This window comes from Sphaerodactylus townsendi, linkage group LG03 (assembly GCF_021028975.2).
Source record: "Sphaerodactylus townsendi isolate TG3544 linkage group LG03, MPM_Stown_v2.3, whole genome shotgun sequence".
Classification (NCBI taxonomy): Eukaryota; Metazoa; Chordata; class Lepidosauria; order Squamata; family Sphaerodactylidae; genus Sphaerodactylus; species Sphaerodactylus townsendi.
This window is the reverse complement of record NC_059427.1, coordinates 156168356-156189329: the sequence shown is the minus strand read 5'-3', so window position 1 is coordinate 156189329 and position 20974 is coordinate 156168356. Positions and strand designations below refer to the sequence as shown.

The following is a 20974-nucleotide window of genomic DNA, read 5'->3' as shown; positions in this document are numbered from 1 at the left end:
TATAAGCTATAAACAGTCGTGTCCCCCCCCCTCCGCAAACAAATAACAGCTTTCCCCCCCTTGCAATTTCAATAATTTAACATCTAACCCTATGATAGATCAGCAGCGTTGGGAGATTCCTTCAAATCAAACCACTTAGGAATGTTGATTTAAAAATGATTGATCGCTTGCAGATACAGCTTTTTTTTCCACCCCACCCCACCCGTTGTCCTCTCCGCCACCTCAATTTTCCTTTATTTCGAAATTAACTAAGTTTTCTCGCCTCCCCCTCCCCACACACATACACCACTCGAACATCACCGAAGGACAGTCTGCTCCCAGACTCCCTGAGACCTTTGGGGCTGGGCTGGCTGGGGAGAAGGAAAGGAGAAGGTGAGCTTTCAAACCCGGAACTGCTGAGTTGGTCAAGCAGTTGGTCCTCAGCTTGGCTTTGAAAGGTGTCGGGTCAACTTTCCCCACCACTTCAGACCCGACCCCCCCACCTCCCAGTGGCTGGTGAGAAATAATAACGATAATGATAACAATAATAAACTCCGAATATATATTTAACTGGTCGGGAAAGATAGGCCCGGCTTTATTTTGACGAGTAATAAAACCGCTTACCTTTCTAACTCTGCAGCTCCACCCGGTCTGGACAATGGGGGCTTTATTGCCCGTCCCTTGCCAAGAGAAAGCGAATCGGTGGGATCTACTATGTCCCCTCAAGGATATGCCTGATAATAATAGGGGTGTGCGTCTGTATATGTCTAGGCAAGATCCTTGGTGTTGTGGATTCGAATTCTAGCGGCTGGGGCAGGGACCTGCCTTCCCCGTAGGTGTATTATGGTATAGTGCACAATTATGCTGCCAACATTGTCTTATTTGACACCCCACCCCCCCTTTTCCCAGTCCGAACTAAGGAGCCTCTTAGATTCATGATCATGGAAACTCCCCACTGTTTTTTGAAGGGGAAAAAAAAGGTGTTCTTTGTGTTTGGAAAAGTGAATTCTCTGCATACAACTTTTACTAGGATTGACCGTCTTTTTCAGGTTCTCCAACACCTTATGTTCTAAAGAAGCACCTTGATACCATATATTTCATCTTTCCTCGGTCAGTACCAGCATCTATAAGTCCGTCACAAGCACTTAGCTGGAATATTTTAAGACTCTGAAATACGGAGCTATAGATGCCCGCTCATGCACACGAATATGTATGCACATGTGTGTGAGTATAGAGGCACATGTGTATCGACAGACATGTAGGGATGCACCTAAGGGAAATGCATGCCACATAATGTCCTCCTCCCATAGTTTTCTTCTGTAATATTCAGCGGTTTTTCCTCCTCCTGTCTTGCTGTGCGACTGTCTCTCTCACAAACATACATGCCTCTCATTTCTGTATTAAAAACTTCAGAATTGCCGTTTGGCTGTTAACAGGGCTCTCAACATCCTAGAGGCTGGTCCAGACTCCAGTCTACTAAGCCAAAATGTATCTTAGGAATTCTGAAATGTCTTATCTAGTGCATCATTATAAACAACCCATCCGCTTCCAGACCAACAACCAGTGTAGGATGCTGTCCATTTCTCTGCACACCAGAAAACAGAAAACCCCTCCCTCTCACACACTTTTAAAAGCACATATAAAATGCACCCAAAATAGTATTTTGTCTTCAAGTGTGTATATATGTGGCAAATCACATAGTGGGAAAATAATTCTGTCCCTTCAGTTCACTCTTATTTTCTAGTACAGCCCAAGTATGGTTTATGTGTAGACTAATACATCGCAAAATACATTTTCCTTCCTCCCATAACGCCTCCTTTCAGTACCCCACAGCATTAGAAGGGAGACTTGTAAAGGGACTGTTTTAATTTTTGCCCAGTAGCACGAACAGTGTCATCCTAAACAGAGTCACTCCAGTCTAATCCTATGAGTGACTCTGTTTAGGATTGAACTGAAAGACACCTTGCGAAAGAGCCAACATTGCCAGTGGATCCACTACCCCAGTGAATGCCATATTGCAAGCTTGTGAGTTTTTGTTTAATGTGAGAAGAGGAGAGGTATCTAAGCATTCCATAGCAAATGTGGAAGTAGTAAAGACTCAGGAGTAATGTGGAATGTCCCTGCAGAATATGAAGAATAGGGTAGATGGTGAGTAATTCATGGGAGAGAGTAATTCCATCCTCAAGCCATTCGTGGGTATCACTTTGTGTTACTGAAAGATTTCCTTTTGTGGATCAATATGCAGAGGCAGGGATGGTATTGGCTTTCCCTCCCCTCTTTGTTTACTCAGATGATATCTAGATAGTAAACCTGAGGAAGGAGAATATTCCACTGATTTCCTTGGATCTTGGTTTCCAAATTCCCTTTGTTTTAGAATCTTATTTCCGTGAATGTGCTAACATAATGCATGTTTTTAACTGTTTTGTGTTCTGAATAGTTCCACAACCTGAACATTTTAATTGTTCCCTACTGGTGGAGTTTATGGGTCCCAGGGATTTCCCAGCTATTTTTTTAAAAAGCCACAATTCATGTTTTGCCTTTTTTAATTGTTTATTTACGTAATGTCTCACGTATACAATACAAATCCACGGTTGCCAGAATTGGCTTTCTGGCAGAAATTGCTACATTCAGAGTTTTGAACACGCAGAGAACTATGGTTTACATAAAACAAATGACTTTTTTTTGTAATTCGAGCATGTTGCATCAACAGATAAGTCAAGACAAATAGATAACTATACATTCAGTGCAATTTAAGTCCTAAACTACATTATAAGCACAATAAAATAATACAATACTGTGCGTTCTTATCTAGGCAGTTTCAGTTGTTGGGAATTAAATTTACCTTTTTCCAAGAAAAAAAAAATTAAGCAGCAACATACGACAACAAAACTGCATTACAAATACTTTCAAAGCATGACTCCTTCTATAGGTAGTGATAAGATACATTACAATGTAGGGTGTGGGTATTTTTTTTTGTATTTTTATTACTTATTCTTATTAATTTCTGCTACTTAGTAGCTTGCATTGGGGCATTACTCTACTCTCCTTTTTCAAAAATGATTTCCACCGAGTTTGTTTGTTTCTTTATTTCCCCCCCAAGTGTGTAAGCCCCCACCTTGTTTCTAACAGAATATTATTGCAGGATTCCCATTAGGTAGTATGTTAAGAATTTCGAGCACTCACACAAGTCCTATAGTAAACAACGCCCATATAAATCACTCCATGGTTCCACGTTCTTCACAGCTCTCCAATGCATGTTTACTCAGAAGTAAGTCCCCCTTGATTTGGGGTGGGATTTATCTTCTAAGGTAAGATGCATAGGGTCGCAACCTTTGCCTGCCAAAGAACAGGGCATATATAGGTAGACTGTATGTACAGATATGTTCATAGGTAACTGGTAAGCATGTGGATCTGTCTTCAGGCACACGTCAAGCCTCCACCTACCCACCCACCCCCATCCCAATTGTCCTTCAGTAGGTACAGACTGAGAACTAAAAGCAAAAATCATAAAAGGACCTTAACATGGAAGAATACATAGGTAGACAGTTTTTTAAAAAAGACTAAGCATAAAGCATCACTCCTGAACCTCCTCCCAGGCCCCCATTATATGATTAAACTTGGGGAGCAAACAAGGGCAGAGAGGAAACAGGAATCATTCTTACTTCCAAACAAACACATAAGAGTGTTTGTGGTTCAGAGTCAGAATAAAGCAAGGAGCGGGAAGGGGTGGGGTGGGGTTGGGTCGTTGCTGGTGGTGAGGATAGGAAGGTCCAGTTCTTTGCAAATAGGTACTGCTGGTTCCGGACTGGGTCGCAGTCAAACCAGCTCTAGATTTATGTCAAAGAAAGCCCAAGAGGGGGGAAATTGCTGCTATAGGAGAACGGGAGAAAAAACTAGGGGAAGTTCGATGACAATAAAAAAGGGGGTCTACAACTGTTTGACAGGTAGTTACTGTTGTGTGTGAGTCTCTCCATTCTATACTCTATAAAAGCGAATGACCGTCGTAAACATCTCGATTTATCATCTGCCATAAAACGAGGACTTCAAGGAGCTGGGAGACATCAGTCCTTGCTTTCTTCTTTCTCCTCTTCTTCTTTCTCTTCTTCCTCGTTGCCTTCCTCCTCGGTTTTCTCCTCTTCCCTGGCCCCGGGGAGTTTATCCTTGTTGTTTTCTTTCTTCCATTTCATCCTCCTGTTCTGGAACCAAATCTTGACCTGCCTCTCGGTCAGTCCCAGAGCATGAGAGACCTCAATGCGTCGCTTCCGTGTCAAATAGGGGTTGAAGAGAAACTCTTTCTCTAGCTCCAGGGTTTGGTACCGGCTGTAAGTCTGCCTGCCACTGCGCCTTCCGGGAGCTGGAGGACACCAACAACAACAAGAGGGGGGAGGAAAAGGACCGGTTAGGCTTTTTTGCTGGGAATGTCTCCTCTCCACTGCAGATCACTGACCACGCTTCCCCCTCTGTCACTCCCAGCCCCACAACCTTCGGAGCATTCCAGCAGTCCAGTAAAAGAAACCATCCCCTTTGAAGAACGTAGTGCCAGAGCAGCCGTCCTTCCATTCAGCCTCCAACCCCCCCCCCCCCCGCAATATTTACTTTTAAAAACCTCCTGGTGATACAAATCCCATTCTTTAAAATACAGCCCCCTCGCTTCTCAGTCTTGGTTGGTAGTCCTCGAGGCAGAGATTTCTTTATTACTATTTTGTTAAGAATCCAGACTATGCTTCTGCATTTTGTGGGGGAAGTGGGTGTTTTTATGCACCCAAGCGTATGGCTGTAGGAAACCCTGCCTATCATAATTGAGAAGGTGTCCATATTATTATTATTATTTAAATGTATACCGTATAGTTGAAATTCTATGGTATTTTGTTTTTCGGTACAAGAATGCCTACACATGAAGCTCTGTGTTTATATAGAGAGTGCATGGCTGTACACACTCACATATGCATATATACATACAGTACTCTAGCAACACTCTACATAAATCCTACCTTAGCAGTTTTACTACTGGGGAGATGTCTGGTTTACAAAAGCAACTTTTAAATCTTTTATTATTCCTCCAGTCTCTTATTTGAAGCTTCCCTGGGCCACGTCCTAAGCAGTGTTTACAGGACTGTTGTGTCCTAAAGAAAGAAGAGCTGGATTCTAAAGAATTTCCCACTTAAAACAACTGACCTTTCGTGTGAATAAACAAATCTTCTGAATAAAGAGTGAAACTTGTTCTGAGTAAGTATTATAGCATTGGTACAGCTGCCTTAATCAAAGTTGAGGCCAATTAATTGTATGTTATTACTATATTATGAATATTGGTACTCATAATATTTTTCTATTCTTCCTGGGGCAGAACAGTCTAGGTTTATCTCCTGTTTCATGGTTAAAAAAAATATACCGAACAAAGTTGCCCATTCAAGTTTAAACTTTTAATTCCAAGGGTCCCCCAAAATAGCCTACTGTGATCTTAAGCAAAGTACACAAATGCCCCTCTTCCCAAACCCCCTAATCTTTTCGCTCAAGACGTCAAGCGATTAAAAAAAAATCTGTATGACATTTTAGGGGGGGAAAGCAGCGTATTATGAACATGCTAATAACCTCGTGGGAGCTGTATCTTACCGCTCTCCTCGAGGCGAGCCATTAAAAAAAAGTTTTACTTTATTGTGATTTAAACCCAGAAATCACCTTGCTGGCTTTCTAAGCCAACTGCACCCTTGTTTACTTTTTAAAAGCATCCCCCCCACACACCCAACCCCCTCGACAGGAAGCAGAAACATTATTACAATCGAACCTTCTCTCTGCCTTTCTCTGTCTCTTCCAAATACAAACATGCCCCCCTTCCCCCCACCCCCCTTCCTTTCTTTCCCTGCTTAAATAATTTTTTAAAAAAATCAAACACATTCAAGAAAGAGAAGGGAAAAAAAGTATCCTAACCGTGAGGTCTCATCCATGGGAACATGAGGCTGGGCGAAGAATTTTGATTTAAATGCCCTTGTCCCTCGCTAGAGTTACTGTTGGAAGAGGATTTACAGTCAGGATATTGTACCACGGCCGCCTCTTGCTGGGCACCATAAAGCGATTGCCTAGGCAGGGCTTCGTATCCATAGAATTTAGACGCGTCTCCGTGGCACGCCAGGGCGCAAGGATTCTGCTGGTATCCCGAGTTGGAAATGCTGGAGGTTCCGTGGTGGAAGAACTCCTGGACGTGGTGTGACGGGTGCTGGAAGCCGGGAGCCGTGGTGCCCGGACCGTACACGAGAGCATGGCTCCTGCTAACACTTTGTGGAAATCTGCAGTCGTAGTAAGTTGGTTCCAGGGACTCGCCGCCTTTGTACTTGGAGAAGAGCGGATTGACAAAGTAGGAACTCATGGCTTTCGCATGAAAGGAGGAGAGGAGCCAACCCCTGGTTTTCGCAAGGAAAAACAACCCCCCAAAAAAGTCTTTTAATGCTTTAAGAGATCAGTGCTAAGGACTCTCGCCTCTCCCCTCTCCCTGGACTCTGGAAAAGTCCTGGTTAGTGGCTGGTTGTGGGTTGTTGGTTTTTTTTTTTTTTTTTGTAACGCGCTCTCTCAAAGACGTTTCATACTGCCTGAGTAGATATGGCTGCTTATGCCTAATGCTCTTGACTTCTCTTATATCCGTCGATAGGTAGAGCTCTCTCTCAGTTTCTCTTACTTGCTCCCTTCCCTTTAACACCACAGGCAAATTCCTCAAAATCCCGGCGGTGAGGCACTCTCTCTCGCACACACACGCGATCTGGATTCATCAATCCAGCCCGGCAAGACAGGCTCAGGGAGAAAATGACAGGGAAATCGGGGGGTTTCGAGCGGGGGTGACGGCGAGGTGAGAGAAGCAGCCCTGCAGAAGGAGGCAAGAGGGGGGAAACGCGCACACCCTCATATCGAGTGACTGGAACGGGGTTATGAAAGGTGCGCAGTAATACCCTTAGGTGCTCTTCTCATCAACCCCCCCTTCCCCTATGCAACGGAGCCTCTTCACTTATCTGAGCAAATACATGCGCCAGCGAGGTCAATTTAGGTTACTTCAACAGGTAATAGGTGGGAAACGCTAACCTAGATCAATGTTTGTGTTGGGGGGGGGGGATGTATGTGGGTTTAGGTGGCCTTTTAAGGGGTTCCATAACGCTAAGGGACCTCCCCCCCCCACAATCTTTCTTAACTATCCTAGTTATGTGAGTGTCTAGGGAGGGTGTCATATCATACCCCCCCCCTTTTGTGTAAAAAAGTGACGAAAACAATATGGAAAGTTCACTGATTTCCCGAGGTGCTTTATAGCTATTCCTTTTATGTATATATTTTGGCTTTTTATTAAAAAGAAAGAAAGAAAAATAAAGATCTCAGGAGCATGATTCTCTCTCCTTTCTTTCTGTGGGCCAGTGGGTGGACTGCTCCCCCCTGGAAAAAACTGGAAGGCGTCCCTTGGAGTTGGCTCTACAGGAAACGTCTTGCCCAAGGAATTGGGGGTGGGGGAAGAGCACAGGCTGTCCAGTGTTTGCTGGGGTGGGTGAGTGGGTGTAGTATCTATCTCGTGCCCCCACCCCCGTTGCTATTACTTAAATGTTAGAGAATTTGTCCAGGTATCTTGTGTGTGTTGTGCACGTAGTGGGAAAACCAGCCCTGTTCAGCCTGTACTTTTCTAACTCTGGAGTGGCCATTGGCTGAAACCATTTTTTACGACTCGGTTAGCGAGTTCGGGCCATTAAACAGAAGCATTAAAAAGCAGGAGCCACTCTTCTTTGTCAGAAGTTTTGCAAATTAATATTTCCTGAAGTGGTTTTTGAAGCTCCTTAAACATGACAAAAAAATCAAACTCACTTCTATAAATTAACTGTCCGCCAGACCCCTTCTCAAATTCATCAGGAACACCCCTCCCCCCCTTCGAAATCTCTTCCAGGGTTTCTGCACTCCACCCCCACCCCCAATAGCAAGTAAATGAATTTCATCGGGGGAAACAAAACCGAGGAAATCCCCACTGTTAGGAAGTGTGCAATACCGTAAAACACTCTTCAGAATAAATCTAGAGACGTAGAATTTCTCTTTTCCCCTCAGCACCCCCGCCTTTGTGAACTAGCCTGAATTCCTGAGTTCTATGCCTATACTGGGCAATAATACCAAAAATCTGTCATTGGGTTGTCATTTGTGTTTACAGCAAATGTGTCGTCTGAAGAGGAAAATGCCTTTCCCACCCAGATCACCAAAATAAATGGCATCTCCCCCCACCCCCTGCAAAAAAAGTATTTCAAAAATCTGGTTCCATAAGATTCTCCTCTCCTTCGAAACAGAGGTGCTGGAGTTGATGCCCCCCCCCCTCTTTCTGCCTTGCGTTAAAATGCAATTAAAAAGGTCTCACACTGAACATGGAATTATGGTCCCCCCCACCCTATTTTTCAAGGAAGGGGCTGGCTTGCCAGTCAGTAGCCAAGCTGGGGAGCCCCTAAACAACCGCTGCAGCTCTTGACAGGGCTTAACTGGCAGATAAGAGTCGATGGGCTCGTTGTTTAGGGGCGCTGATCAATACTGGCTCTCGAGTTTGGAAACCCACTGGCGAGCCCTTTTTAGTGAAATGGAGTCAGCTTGTGGGGGGAATTTCTCGTGTGTGTTGTTGACCACGATTCCATGAATTCCGGCGAAGGCAGAAAGTTGCTGGGAGGGCATTGCCTATCTACCACGCTCTACAAGCAAGCACAAAAATAAGCCAACACACAAAGAAGTCAGGTTGTGCCATTCTGAGACATACAGTATGCTATTTAAAAATGCGCAGAAGGGACTGGTCACCCGCAAGAGCCATACAGAGAAAGCATTTGGATAACATTCAGAGAGAAGCCATTATTTTGGCGTTTCAGGTGGCTGCGAATACGGCTCTTTGTTTCTGCTGGACATGGGTTGTTCATGTATGAACGTTTGAGAAGCGATGCCATTCCTCCTGAGGAGTTGTCTATTACTCTTTTAAAAAGTGTATCGAACCCATCATGCACATATAGGATCTGACAATCAGATTTTCTTCTTTAGCTGCTTGTATCAAGGCTGCTATCTGGTCTTAGCTTTGCTCAAGAAAATGAACGTCAAGCGGGTTTTGCTACTCATCATTCATGTGTTTCACTTGCTGGACCGTCGCTGCACCTATGCATTTCATTCACACGTAGGGTAGGACTGTACAAATATAATTCCAGTATGGTCCTCCCCCGCCCCAAGATATTCGTTTGCACTAGCCCTCGAAACGCCTGTTTGTGGGCAGTCCGGATCTGACGTCCTTTTTGCAAGGCAACGTTAATATAATAGCAGGTGAGACGACTTTCTGTACATATTTGTTGAGCTCTGCTTTCCTGCCAGGCTGCACAAGAGTCCTGAATGTGTTAACCTGCGGCTTTGTAAGTAAATCGGCTAATCGCTTCTAAGATTGAGCAACAGCGCCATCTAGCGGCAGCTTTTCCCAAGGCAGAAGCCTCTCAACAAAACCTTTCGGTCAAAACGTGGAGAAAGAGCTCCTCGCAAACCCCCCCCCCCCATCTCACCCCTCCTTTTTCTTTCTTTTCACTCCTCCCTCCTTACAAGCTTTCCAATACGTGCATCCGATTCGGCCCGAAGGGAACCAAACGGAACCAAAATCGGATTTCGCTCAAGAAGGGCCATTTTGAACGGGATGTCCCACCCATCACCATTCATCAATCAAGCGAGCTTTTTATCAGCCGTTTTTTTTAAAAAAATCAATTTAACATTAAAAAAATGTCACCACAGCTCAGTTGTTCATTTTGTTACTTCCTCCCCTTACATACCTTAAACCACCACCTACTGTCATAACAATGCCCACAATGTACATACACACAAGCGAGCGCACACACACTTACGTTGATGCACCACAGAAATGTAGCCGTTCCTCTTATCTCTCCTACCAACCGCTGCCTCTCCCCCCCCCCACCCGCCGAGCAATGTTTTAAAAGATTTCCCCCTCTCTCTCCTCTGCCAAAGGGAAGGGGGGGATGGAAGGGGGTGGTGTGTCTGTTGTTTGTTGCTGGTAGACAAAACATTCCAATAAGCCGGTTTCAAAGAGAGGAGCACCCACCTTATTTAAACCATAAAACAATTAAGGCCAGACGTCTAGCCGGTTCTGTGGTCCTGTTTTGTTCCATTCTATTCAACGCACACAGCAGTGAGACAAACAAGAGCTATAAAGCTGGCATTTTTGGGCTGCGGAAATGTACCTACGGGTTGCTTTCAAAGCCGCTGTATCCTGCCTTTTTTGTTGTGGGTCGTCTACAAAAGGGTCGTTTTTAAAGCTGTGAATAAGAGCTCTTTTTTCCACACTGAGACCCCACTATCTATCTATCTATCTATCTATCTATCTATCTATCTATCTATCTATCTATCTATCTATCTATCTATCTATCTATCTATCTATCTATCTATCTATCTATCTATCTATCTATCTATCTATCTATCTATCTATCTATCTATCTATCTATCTATCTATCTATCTATCTATCTATCTGATCTTGTCATGTTCACATAATGCACAGAAATTTACACGTAAGACGCACACAATGTATAGGCGCTCAAGAACACACAGATATGCCTGGTCATTCACAAAGCATTTGCAGTTTGGGGAAGGAATGTGGGGTATAGGAGTAGGATTTTGTCTTTGTTTAGAAATATACACCAGCCAAGCCTGCTGGAATGGTTTTCTGGGGCGGGGGCGGGAGATCCAGTGATCCGGGTCTTGCCTTAAAGCTATACTATCCCAATACATACTTGCCTCAGAATAAAACCCATCGGAGCGAGTGGGAGTAACCTGGGCAATAAAGGCTGGCAATCTCATGCACCCTTGCTTGAGAATCAGTCCTCTTTAGATTGCAATGGGTTTACTTCCGAGGAGACATTCCTGAAGGATGGGCTACACGTGTAGTCCTTGGAGAGCCTGGATGCACGTGAAAAGCCTTGCACATGAACTGAAACCGTATTCCTGTTTAAAACAAAGCAAGTCAGAAAGAGAGGAGGGGAAGGGCAGAAGGGGAGGGGGGAAAGAGAACAACAGTCTTATGGAGACAAAGGGAACATAACTTACATTCTTTTCGTCCCCATTAGCTCCAATGAGAGATCAGGCCTGGTGAAGACGGGAGGGGAGGGTGTGGGGGAGGGAGGGGAGGGAGGGGAGGAGGAAGGTGAAAGAGATAGGATCTTTACTCATCTTGAAAATGAGGTTTGCGGGAATGGGGGGGGGGGGTTCCCTACAAACAGGGCGAAGAATCAAAGTTAGGAAAACCAGCATCGTGGTGGACTGTATAGGTGGGGATGAGGGTTGCATAGAGACAGGAAAGAAAAAGAGGCAGAAAGAAAGAATTTAAAAAGCGTCCCTTCTTTCTCTTCGCCTTCCTAGCCTCTTTCAGGGACACAAGCGCGCAACTAGGCTCAAAACCGGAAAGGTTTCAAAATCATGATCGTTCGTTTGAAAATTCGGTTCTGTGAAGAAGCAGGGCGGAGGGGGAAAGAAGAGCCAGGATAAATAAATTACCGCTGTTCTTTTTTAAAAAAATAATTAACTGTGATGCCTGCCTCCCCAATATCCCCTTCCTGTCCCCTCCCAGTGCCCATTCTTTTCCTGGACTCTCAATGAAGACTTTCAAAGGACCTCGTCCGATTTTGTAGACAGTAGCAAATCGCCTCCACCCATTTCCCCCCCCCGGGGGGAGGAACCCCCTTTGCGGTAAATGAAATAAATAAAATCACAACCCAATCCGAATGGAATCAAAAGGCCGAACGCGGGGGCCAGGCATCAAGTTGAGGAGCAGTTTCGCACGACATCGGCGGGGATAATGGCTTCCAGATTCCCGCCCCCCCCTTTTCAAAAACATTTTTTTTATTTATTCCTGGTGAAAGTTGGATCCGGTGGACAAACCTCAAGCCATGATTACGTCGATCTGTTTATCATTAGGAAAGATTAAAACGCTGCTGGGCTCGTTTCATGAAAGAAAGGAGCCCCGTCGAACGAGCCTTTATTATGAAACATCTCGTAGCTGCTCATTTTTTATGCCTTGACTTTCATTGAGCAAAAGCCCTTGGAAAGCAGCGCGGACGCATCCCCTTGCAGAAAAAGCGAAAATGCATTGTTTTTTTTTAAAGGAAGGAAGGAAAGAGAGAGAGAGAGAAACAGACAGACAAGAGAGAGAGAGAGAGCCCTTAGCCTCCCCCCTCTTCGCTCACGCCATGTCACTTAGCTCGTTCTTAAGCAGTGCAAACATCTGATTTTTTTTTTGGTTGGAAACAGCGTCAGACTTGCCTCCTGCTTGCCAGAGCAAGTCAGAGAAACTGTTTTGTGCGCAAAGTGGTTTTCTTTCAAGAGGGGTGGGCGGCCGGGTCTTCCAGCCCTGGCCTCCACTTCTCCCCCAGTCTTTAAAGAAAAAAACTTCCCTTGTTTTATGTTGTTCTTTTCCATCTCCCCTCCCCCCCCCACCAATATGCACAAACACATGGATTGATTTGGGGGAGGGGGGTCTTTGCCACTGCAATATAACGAGACGGTGGTTCCCCCAGGCGAGGCACGAACGAGATTCCCGGCACTTCATTGATAACCCCGAGATGCTGCAATGGAGCCGTCTCAAGACAGATAACCCACGTAAGAATGTTGCTGTAAGCAAAGGGTACCTACCACATATATTTAATCTGGTACATATAGTTTGATTGCCCCGGGGGTCATAAATTAGCACAATTAATTACGCCAGACTAAGTGTGCAGCACACAATCGCACTTATTCGAACTTTCTCTTTTACGAGCCTACTTCTGTATAGATACAGATATAGATCTATGTACAGGGAAGGGGAGAGAGAGTTGAGAAAGGGAGTAAATGTTTGGAGCGGAAGTTCGATTCTTTTCCTGTTCCATCTGGCTTCCTGAAAGAAGGGGATTCCTCCCAATTCCCCCCCCCCCCAGTGATCCGAGATGATTATCACTACTGATTTCTACCTATGGATTTCCCACCCTTTGGGGGGGGGGGGTTGGTTCCTTTCAGTGCAGTCTCAACCAAACCAAACAAAAACGACACCTCGATTAAGAAACGGTTTTTTCCCCTCTATTTTTGTGACGTTAGCTATATACAGAGAGCTGCTCTACCACAGCAAAACATAACAGCATTACAGAACGGTTCTGTGACAGTCAAAAAAGACACCAATAAGTACACCGGAAACGTTCAACACTATGACAGAAACATTGTTGGAGCGATCAACCCCCCTTCCTTTCGTCTTCTTCCCCCCTCCCCGATTTGTCCTCTTTCCTTTTGTACAAAATGCGCAGCCGCGACGTCATGAAATAATAATTAAAAAAAAACTGGGTAAATTTAAGTTACCAAATAAAATACTAAGAACAAAAACAAAAACAATTTCAAGTACTTTGCTGTTTTCTGAAAAGAACGAAACGTTTGTTATTTTTAGTTGCAATTCTTGTTATTCTTTTTTCTTTTCTTTTGTTTTTTTAGAAAAGCGCTTTTTTTGTCTCTTGTTCCAGAGCGGTTGCTGTGCTGAACTAACTCTAAACACTCATCTCTGCACAATGAAAAAAAGTCAGCAACCTTTCGCACCCCCAAGGCAGACCCAGCAGCGCCTCGGTTTCTCCTTCCTCCCGAGGAGGGACTCGGCCAATTTCACTGCTGCTCCTTAGTATCGGTTTTCTCCTTGTTCATTTTCTTCATTTTCATTCGCCTGTTCTGAAACCAGATTTTGACCTGGCGCTCCGTGAGATTAAGAACCCGGGCCACTTCGTAGCGGCGGTCCCGTGTAAGGTACATATTGAACAAAAACTCTTTTTCCAATTCCAGCGTCTGATACTTGGTGTAGGGACACCGTTTCTTCCGTGTAGAGCGTGCATGGATCCAATTTGCCACGGGATTGTCTGGAAAAGAAGATTGGGGAGGGGGCGTTTAATAAATCTGTATCGAGGCTCCTCTCCCCCTCCTGTGGACTCCCCCCCCCACAAGTCATTTATAGACAATAACTACCCTCGCATTGTTAGAATAGGCGTCCCTGCTTTCTTTCTTTCTTTCTTTCTTTCTTTCTTTCTTTCTTTCTTTCTTTCTTTCTTTCTTTCTTTCTTTCTTTCTTTCTTTTTGGCAACATTATTAGCTGATCATTTTTGAGCTGACCTTCAAGGTAGTTTAAGGGCGGCGGAAGGTGCCGTCTACCTCGACGCTTAAAGCAAACGGCCATTTCTCCTTGCAGCTGAGCTGACTGGAGCTGCACCCTCTTTCTGGGGATTATTTAATGTTCCAGCTAGGTGACTACCGTCTCCTGCAAGTTCCCAGTTTTAAAAACAAAACCGGAGCCAGGAGGGTTTCATAACAAGCCACTGGTGCACGTGAAAGCTCGCTGGAGTCATCCAAGAACATGGTCATAAAAAGTCAAAATTCCCACCACTTCACAGGCCCATAAACTCTGTTTACAACCATCACTCTCCAGTCTTCGCTCTATATCCTTCCTAGGGCTGGAACTGCCGGCCTTTTTCTTTTGGTCATATCTGGGGAATGCCCCAGGACAAGCAGGCAGGCTCCAAGAAAAATACGCCCCAAGCAGACACACGATCTGTAACCACCTTTTCCCTTTACTAAACCTCTGGACAACCACATTCCCCACTAATTAACTCTTTGGTGAGGTTTAGGGAAACGGAAGCATTTGTTCCTAATTCAAGGCTACCGTGCCTCCTTCCTTAGGTCTGTGTCCCGAGTCTACAATCCCGGTGTCTGTAAGCCTCTACCGGCTACAAGGGTGTAAACTGGGTCCATCCACAAAGAACCTGAAGTTAAGCGGACCAGATCAGCATTAGATCAGATTGTTAGGCCTAAAGGCGTCGTAAACACCTGGCATGGGAAAGGGACTTTAGGACTGGGGGGGTGTGCACAGAAAGGGACGCACACGTGCAAATAGACACGAACTGGCATTAATTCTTGGAGGGTAGGGAGCTGCAGTCCCACATATTTTGCTTGCAAAGTCAGGGCTCAGGTCTATTGCTCAGAAACAATCACCCACTCGGCCCACTTAAAAAAAACACACAAGTAATTTCATTTCACTGTACAGAAGAACAGTGACTTTTTACAACCATGAAAGGCACAAGTCCTTTCTATGCCCTAGCTGCTTTTTAACAACAACAAGAAAACTATGTTCAAGGGTGTTTATTCTTTTGCTCCTTTCTTTGGCAAGTTGAACTGCAGAATACTTTGGGAAAATGCCATGGTCCAGTACTCTTCCTAGAGAACCCCACACACACGATCTATCAAACTCCAGGGTCTATGTGTAATTTCCCCAGCCCAGTTATTTAGCTTTGGATAATCAACATTAGTTTTCTTTCCCTTCTCTCTCCCTCCACACCTCCACGGGACATTCCCCTTTGGCAAGATGCACAAATTTTATGAATCATGACGAGACTGTGGGGTTTCTGCTAGATTACCCCCCACCCCAAACACACACACACACTTGAAAACATAGGAAAGAAAATCATTTTCTTTTTCACATGCCCACGCCATTGCATTCCCTCCCCAGCCCGGCTTGTTCCTCGAAAACTCAGAAGAACCCAAGAGAGGGCTGGGGAGGTTATGAATATTTTATCAAAGCCAAGGATTCTCCCTCTTCCAGATAGCAAAATACACATCATAAAAAAGAGACTGTCTCCCTTCTCCTCCCTCCCCTCCTCTCCACCCCAACCAGATAAAACTACCAGCAGTTCGTATGATATTCTTAAGTTAGTTTTCTTTTTTTTAAAAAAAGAAAAAAGCCTGTACATTTGGAGTTTCGAGGCAGGGACGCCAAGAAGAATTCTAAACAGCAAAGGTAATTCCTTTTTATTGAGTACTTCGCGGGGCGGCTGTAATGCCATCCCGGCTGTAAACAAGAATGACTTCGACTTACTAGGGTCCAATTCGGTCTTTTCTTCTTTGTGTTTGTTGGAAGCGATGGCCTCAGATTCCGGGGAGGGTATAGTCTGCGGGGTTCTGTCCCTGAGATCTCCCGGGGACCCGTACATATAATCCGGATAACTACGTGCGTCCACCGGTCCGCAGTCCCTGCGGCCGTGGAAGGCGTCGGGCTTAAGCCCGTAGTGCCGGCTGCTGGCTGGAAAACCCGGGAAGGAGACAGCGCCGGAGATAGGCTCCAGCCAAGTGCGCATATATCTGGTGTCAGCTCCAATGTGAGGCTGGTGGGTGTACGGGTGGTAGACCACGGACGACTGGGAATGCACGGGAGCCCACGAAGTAGTAAACACGGCCGGTTTGGGGGCAAAGCTGCAGGATGGAAAATCTGCACACTCCGGTACTAATCCTGAAGGTCTGGCTGCAGCGGGGTGCGAGCCAGTAGCTGGGAACCTTGAAGCCAACAGTTCTTCGCTTTCATGACTAATCAAGGAATCTACATAATAGTTGCTAATGGGACCCGAAGCCGACATTGTTCCCCACTCTTTTACATTCATAAGATTATTGTATGAACTGTATGTGTACTTTTTATCTTCTCATAGAACAATCAGGGCAGGTAATTATTTTTTCAGCCTTTCCCAGTTTGCCATTGGCTCCCAGCGCTCACGTGATTGTATTTACCCAAAAATACAGTGTAGATCAATCCGCAGGTCTTTTTTCCCCTCCTTTCCTCCTCTCTCCTTCTATTTTTTTCGGGGGGGGGGCCCTTAAATAGCCCCTAGGCGACTTGGGTTTTCATTAGAAAAAAAAAGAGAGAGAAAAAGAAGATCTTGAAATAATGCAGTTATTAGCAGCAGTTGGATCTTACGTGCCATTCCGCGGAAAGGCGACTCGCTGGCTCCTTGGCTGGCGGGCTCTGCGACCTGGTTTTGCCATAGCCCTGCAGTTAATGAGCGTGCAAGGTAGCTGGTGTAGCAAGGTATCACAGGAACTATTTCTTGACGCAATTTGTCTCTGTCTGCTAGCTCGCTCTGCTTCTACAGCGTGTATTCTATAATGGATACATTACATGGAATATCTTTAAAAGAGGAGGGCGGGGGGTCGCCTCAAGGTCCTACCAGAATTCTGCTGCTAACTCACCCCCTCTTTAGCACCAACCCACGACTGGCTATGATCTTATATATATTTTTTCCTGTCTTTTTTTCTGTGCCTGAAAAAAATGGATTTTTTTTGGGTCATCAGTTCTGCAATGCACATTCGTCAGCCTACTTAAGAGCAAGAAGTCCTGGTGTCATGTGCTCTTCTGGCTTATGTGTGTATGTATGTGTGTATATTTTAAGTGGGTGTCTGGGTATTAATGTAGAATCTATTAATGATGTGTATTAATGGCGAGATAGGAATGTGCTGGGGGAAACGCGAGTGGGAAATAACAATAACAATAACAACAACACTCTCGTGTCTCTCATCTTTCTATTCTGGGAGAGGCTACATTGTTCGGCAAGTAGTGGCGGATGCTTTTATGTCCTTCAATAAAAATTTTACGAGGATCATTTGATTGTTCATAAATGTGTCGTTCATTAAAATAAAACTGTGCAAGTAACTTTCAGTTATAAGGCATAGCTGGGACCGAGGGACCTTTCGCTTAGGTGGATAACGAGCAAAAGTGAATGATTTTGGAAGATCTCCCCCCCCCCCTACACACACACACACCACAACCTTTTCCTGATGTTATGATCAGTGTCCTTTTTTGAATGAATAAGGTCATTGAAACTTTGTTTACCAAATCGATTGCAGAGCTTGGCTTCTCTCTGTTTGCTTGTTTTTTTAACTTTCCTTGGTGAAGTAAAGTGGATGGGTCTCTAGCTCATACTTGGAGACGTCTGGAAGGAGGGTGCTCTGGGAAAGCCATCTGCAGAAGGAGATATATCCCCTCTCCCCATACACGCAAACATAAGCAACAGCAAAACCAGGAAAACGGAGCAAAGAGGTTTGTGGCGTTGTCAAAGGGGATGCAACATTTTCCAGTCTAATACAGCAGAGACGATTTGGAGATGCGGTAAATTTGTACCAGGAAAGGAGTTGGGGGGGGGGGGGGGGGGGAGGGAGGGGGGGGGGGGGGGGGTGGAGGAGGGGGGGGAGGGGGGGGGGGGGGGGGGGGGGGGGGGGAGAGAGCATGGGCTTCGGAGGGATGCAGCGTCCACTGTCGACTTTATACCAGACGCAGCCTACCCAGGTCTCTTTTTCGCACACCAGCAGATGTATTTTGCACCAGGCTTTGGAAATCTGAAGGCTGGGAAGGAAGCAGGGAGAGGGGAGATCCTGGAAAGCCTCCATATTCCTCCCCCTGTCTCCTCTCACTCCCCCCCTCCCCTCCCAAAAGACTCTGACAAAGTTGATTTGACTTTCAGGGGTTGAAGATTTCTGGCAGCATCTTCATCCAGCGGTCCTGGATGGGGCTATATCAGTCTCTTCGAGCCGGTGTAGGGAGACAGCCCTTCAGTCCATAAAGGGCCACCCTTTAAATAGAGCTAGATGTGGAGGTACTGCTGTGCGCCTCCACCACAGAAACCCAAATCTGAAAGCAGTCTTGCTGGGTATGAAACCTGAACACGCCATCTCTTCCCATCCTGTTTCCAACCTAGGACTTTATGAGAGTGCCTTAAGAGAAATACCCCTTATAGGAGTGTAATGTCTCCGCTGGCCTTTCTTGAGTTCAGTTTATCTGTCAATCAAAAGTCTCCAGTGACTTCAATTTTAAAAAAAATGTTAGCGAGAAAGCGAATACTCAGCTTTTTCTTTTTATTCAGGCAGGAATAAATACGTGTGACACCGAAGAGATAAGAAATTCTCCCCCACCCCCAAAAAATATTTGCAGCGGAATGATATTTGAAGGATATTTGCTTGGACATGCAGAAATATTTCACTCTCTTTGAAACACACACACGGGCAGGAAACCAAGAGATGGGAAGAAATAAGGATAAGACAAAACAGAATTGTTTCTGTAAAGGCGAGAAATCTAACCTATAAAATGTACACACGGATTAGGATGGCTTTTCAAAGTCGTGACTGGAACATCCGAAGAGTCACCTTAATGAAAACGAGCAAGGTCATTCAAATATTAAATCCTGAGAGGGGGGCTGTTTTTAGTGTTTCTCCAAGTAATACCTTGAAGCGGAAAAATGTCTTTTATTTACAGTGAATCCCGCCCAACCCCCTCCGCCAACCCCATCCATTCCCCCCACCGCTGCAGGTTGTTCCTTGCCAATAACCCTATAGGGCCAGCCGTGGGAACGCTGCCTCGTTCAAGGGGCCCTGCGCCCTGGCAAAGTTGCAACTGGAGAGAAGGGAGCCGTTGGTCCACAAACACGAGGAGCACATGCCCTTAACACCGAAGGCTGCATCGAGAACCCCAGGAGCGTGGAGGGAGACCTGTGGGAAGATGGCCCAGGCACACTTTGATTTCTCCGTGGGCTCGGGGCGCAGCGGAAACTTGGGTTGACCTTTGTGGAGAAGAATTGCATCATATTCTAAGGCATCCCTTGTTGGGAGATAGATTTCCAGCAGGACTGGGGGATTCATGGGCACCAGGGCTTTGGTGGTTACCTGCAGACGGCTACATTTCTCCGCATTCTGACCAGAGCCTCAGTAACACCTTCTTTCCATCAAAATCCTGGTCCCTCTGGCACAAGACCGTCAATTCCGAAATGATGGGACCTACCAACCATTTCTTATGGCTGTTGTTGTTTTTAAAAAATATTGCAGTGCCTGCAAAAGGTAAATATTTAAAAGGTGGGTTGCTGGGGAGGGGGGTGGGGTGGGAAAGCGGATTTTTTTTAAAAAAAGCCATATTTGTATATGTATTGTGTATTATAAAAGAGAAACCGGTTCGTCATCTGTGACGTGAGTGGGGGAAAAAAAATAACAACAGCCTAATCTGTGACCTCAACTGGTTACTTTATTGATCCTCAGTTTAGACCTGACACTCAAAATCGTTATCTTTTGGCGACCAGCGCCATGTTTGTACAGAAGCTTGTATCGGAAATAAAAATGAAGCCCTCCCCTCCCTTCCAATTCTTCACACACTCGTACACTTCTCCCCTGTCTTTCTCCAACACCCCCCCCCCCCCAAGAAAATCCTGTTGGCCTCCTATATAGTTCCGTCTTATCCTTGAATGTTATGTTCTGAAAAATCTCCTCTAATTTCAGGCGGAGAAGGGTGGGGGTGGGGGAGGGATTGAAACTTCACATCGCCCTTTTTAAAGTGTGGGGGAAAATCCCCCCACCTCGATATTCCCACCAATTTCGCCCCCTCCTACAGTGCCCCTGGCTGCCCCCAGTCACCTTTCGGTCTCACCGCGCACAGAATTACTCCAGGCCAAAGGGACCTAAGGCCTACCCTCCCCCCTACAGACACACACACACACACACACACACACACACACACACTCATGCAGGCGCACACACACGCACACACACGCGGGGGCGGGGGCCTCCAGAGCAGCTGCTGGATTCGCACCGGGGAGCTGCGGAGAAGGAAGGCAGGAGGGCACCCCCGAGCTTTTTATAAACAGCTCCTGTGCGTCGCTGGCGAACGGGAAGGCGCAAGAGGGGCCTTTGGATCAACAACAAACGCCAGCCCGGATTAGCAGACAAACGCGGCACCCTTGACGCGCAGGGCCGCGCTCGCAGGCCTTCCCTCCGAGTCCCCACTCGGTTCAATAAACACCGTCAAGTTCGGATTAAAAAATCCACTTTCCCCCCCTCTTCTTGGGAACGCCCGGCACGGTTTTTTCCTGTCCCCTGCAGGCCCCGCGGCTGCGAGCTTGGAGGCGTCGCAGCGTTGACAGCTTTTCATAAGTGAAAGCAAACGAAGCATAAAAAAAACCCCAAAACCCTTGAAGTTTCCCCTTGTGGAGACCCCCTCTTTTCTCGCTCCTGTTTGCCGGCTCGAAGGCTACGATCCTCCGCATCCAGGCTCGGGAGGAGGTGGCGCTAGAATCAGAGGGGGCTTACTTCCAAGTAGAGGAGTTTAAGATCGGGGAGTTTAAGATCGCATCTGTGCTTAAGTGGCTTTGCTAGCCCTCTTCTACCTGTCACGGG

At 45.9% G+C, this 20974-nt stretch overlaps 3 protein-coding genes across 4 annotated transcripts in view; all 3 read right to left on the bottom strand.

The window, feature by feature from the left end:
• Positions 1–20974, bottom strand: part of HOXC6 (homeobox C6) — a 45616-nt gene that overhangs the window by 18520 nt on the left and 6122 nt on the right. Inside the window, exon 1 of one of the 2 annotated variants that reach the window (XM_048487777.1) lies at positions 604–782. The exons of the other annotated variant lie outside the window; for it this stretch is intronic. The gene's annotated coding sequence lies outside the window, so the exon portion shown is untranslated. Of the gene's footprint in view, positions 1–603; positions 783–20974 lie in introns of those variants that run through there. 2 annotated transcript variants of the gene reach the window in all.
• Positions 2511–7838, bottom strand: HOXC8 (homeobox C8). The gene is made up of 2 exons (XM_048487779.1): positions 5905–7838; positions 2511–4333 (listed from the first exon to the last, which is right to left on the bottom strand). Exons 1-2 carry the CDS (start codon positions 6338–6340, stop codon positions 4041–4043), a joined length of 729 nt encoding a protein of 242 aa, XP_048343736.1. The 5' UTR covers positions 6341–7838; the 3' UTR covers positions 2511–4040.
• HOXC9 (homeobox C9) lies at positions 13030–17512 on the bottom strand. Its single transcript, XM_048487771.1, has 2 exons — positions 15873–17512; positions 13030–13866 (listed from the first exon to the last, which is right to left on the bottom strand). Exons 1-2 carry the CDS (start codon positions 16429–16431, stop codon positions 13619–13621), a joined length of 807 nt encoding a protein of 268 aa, XP_048343728.1. The 5' UTR covers positions 16432–17512; the 3' UTR covers positions 13030–13618.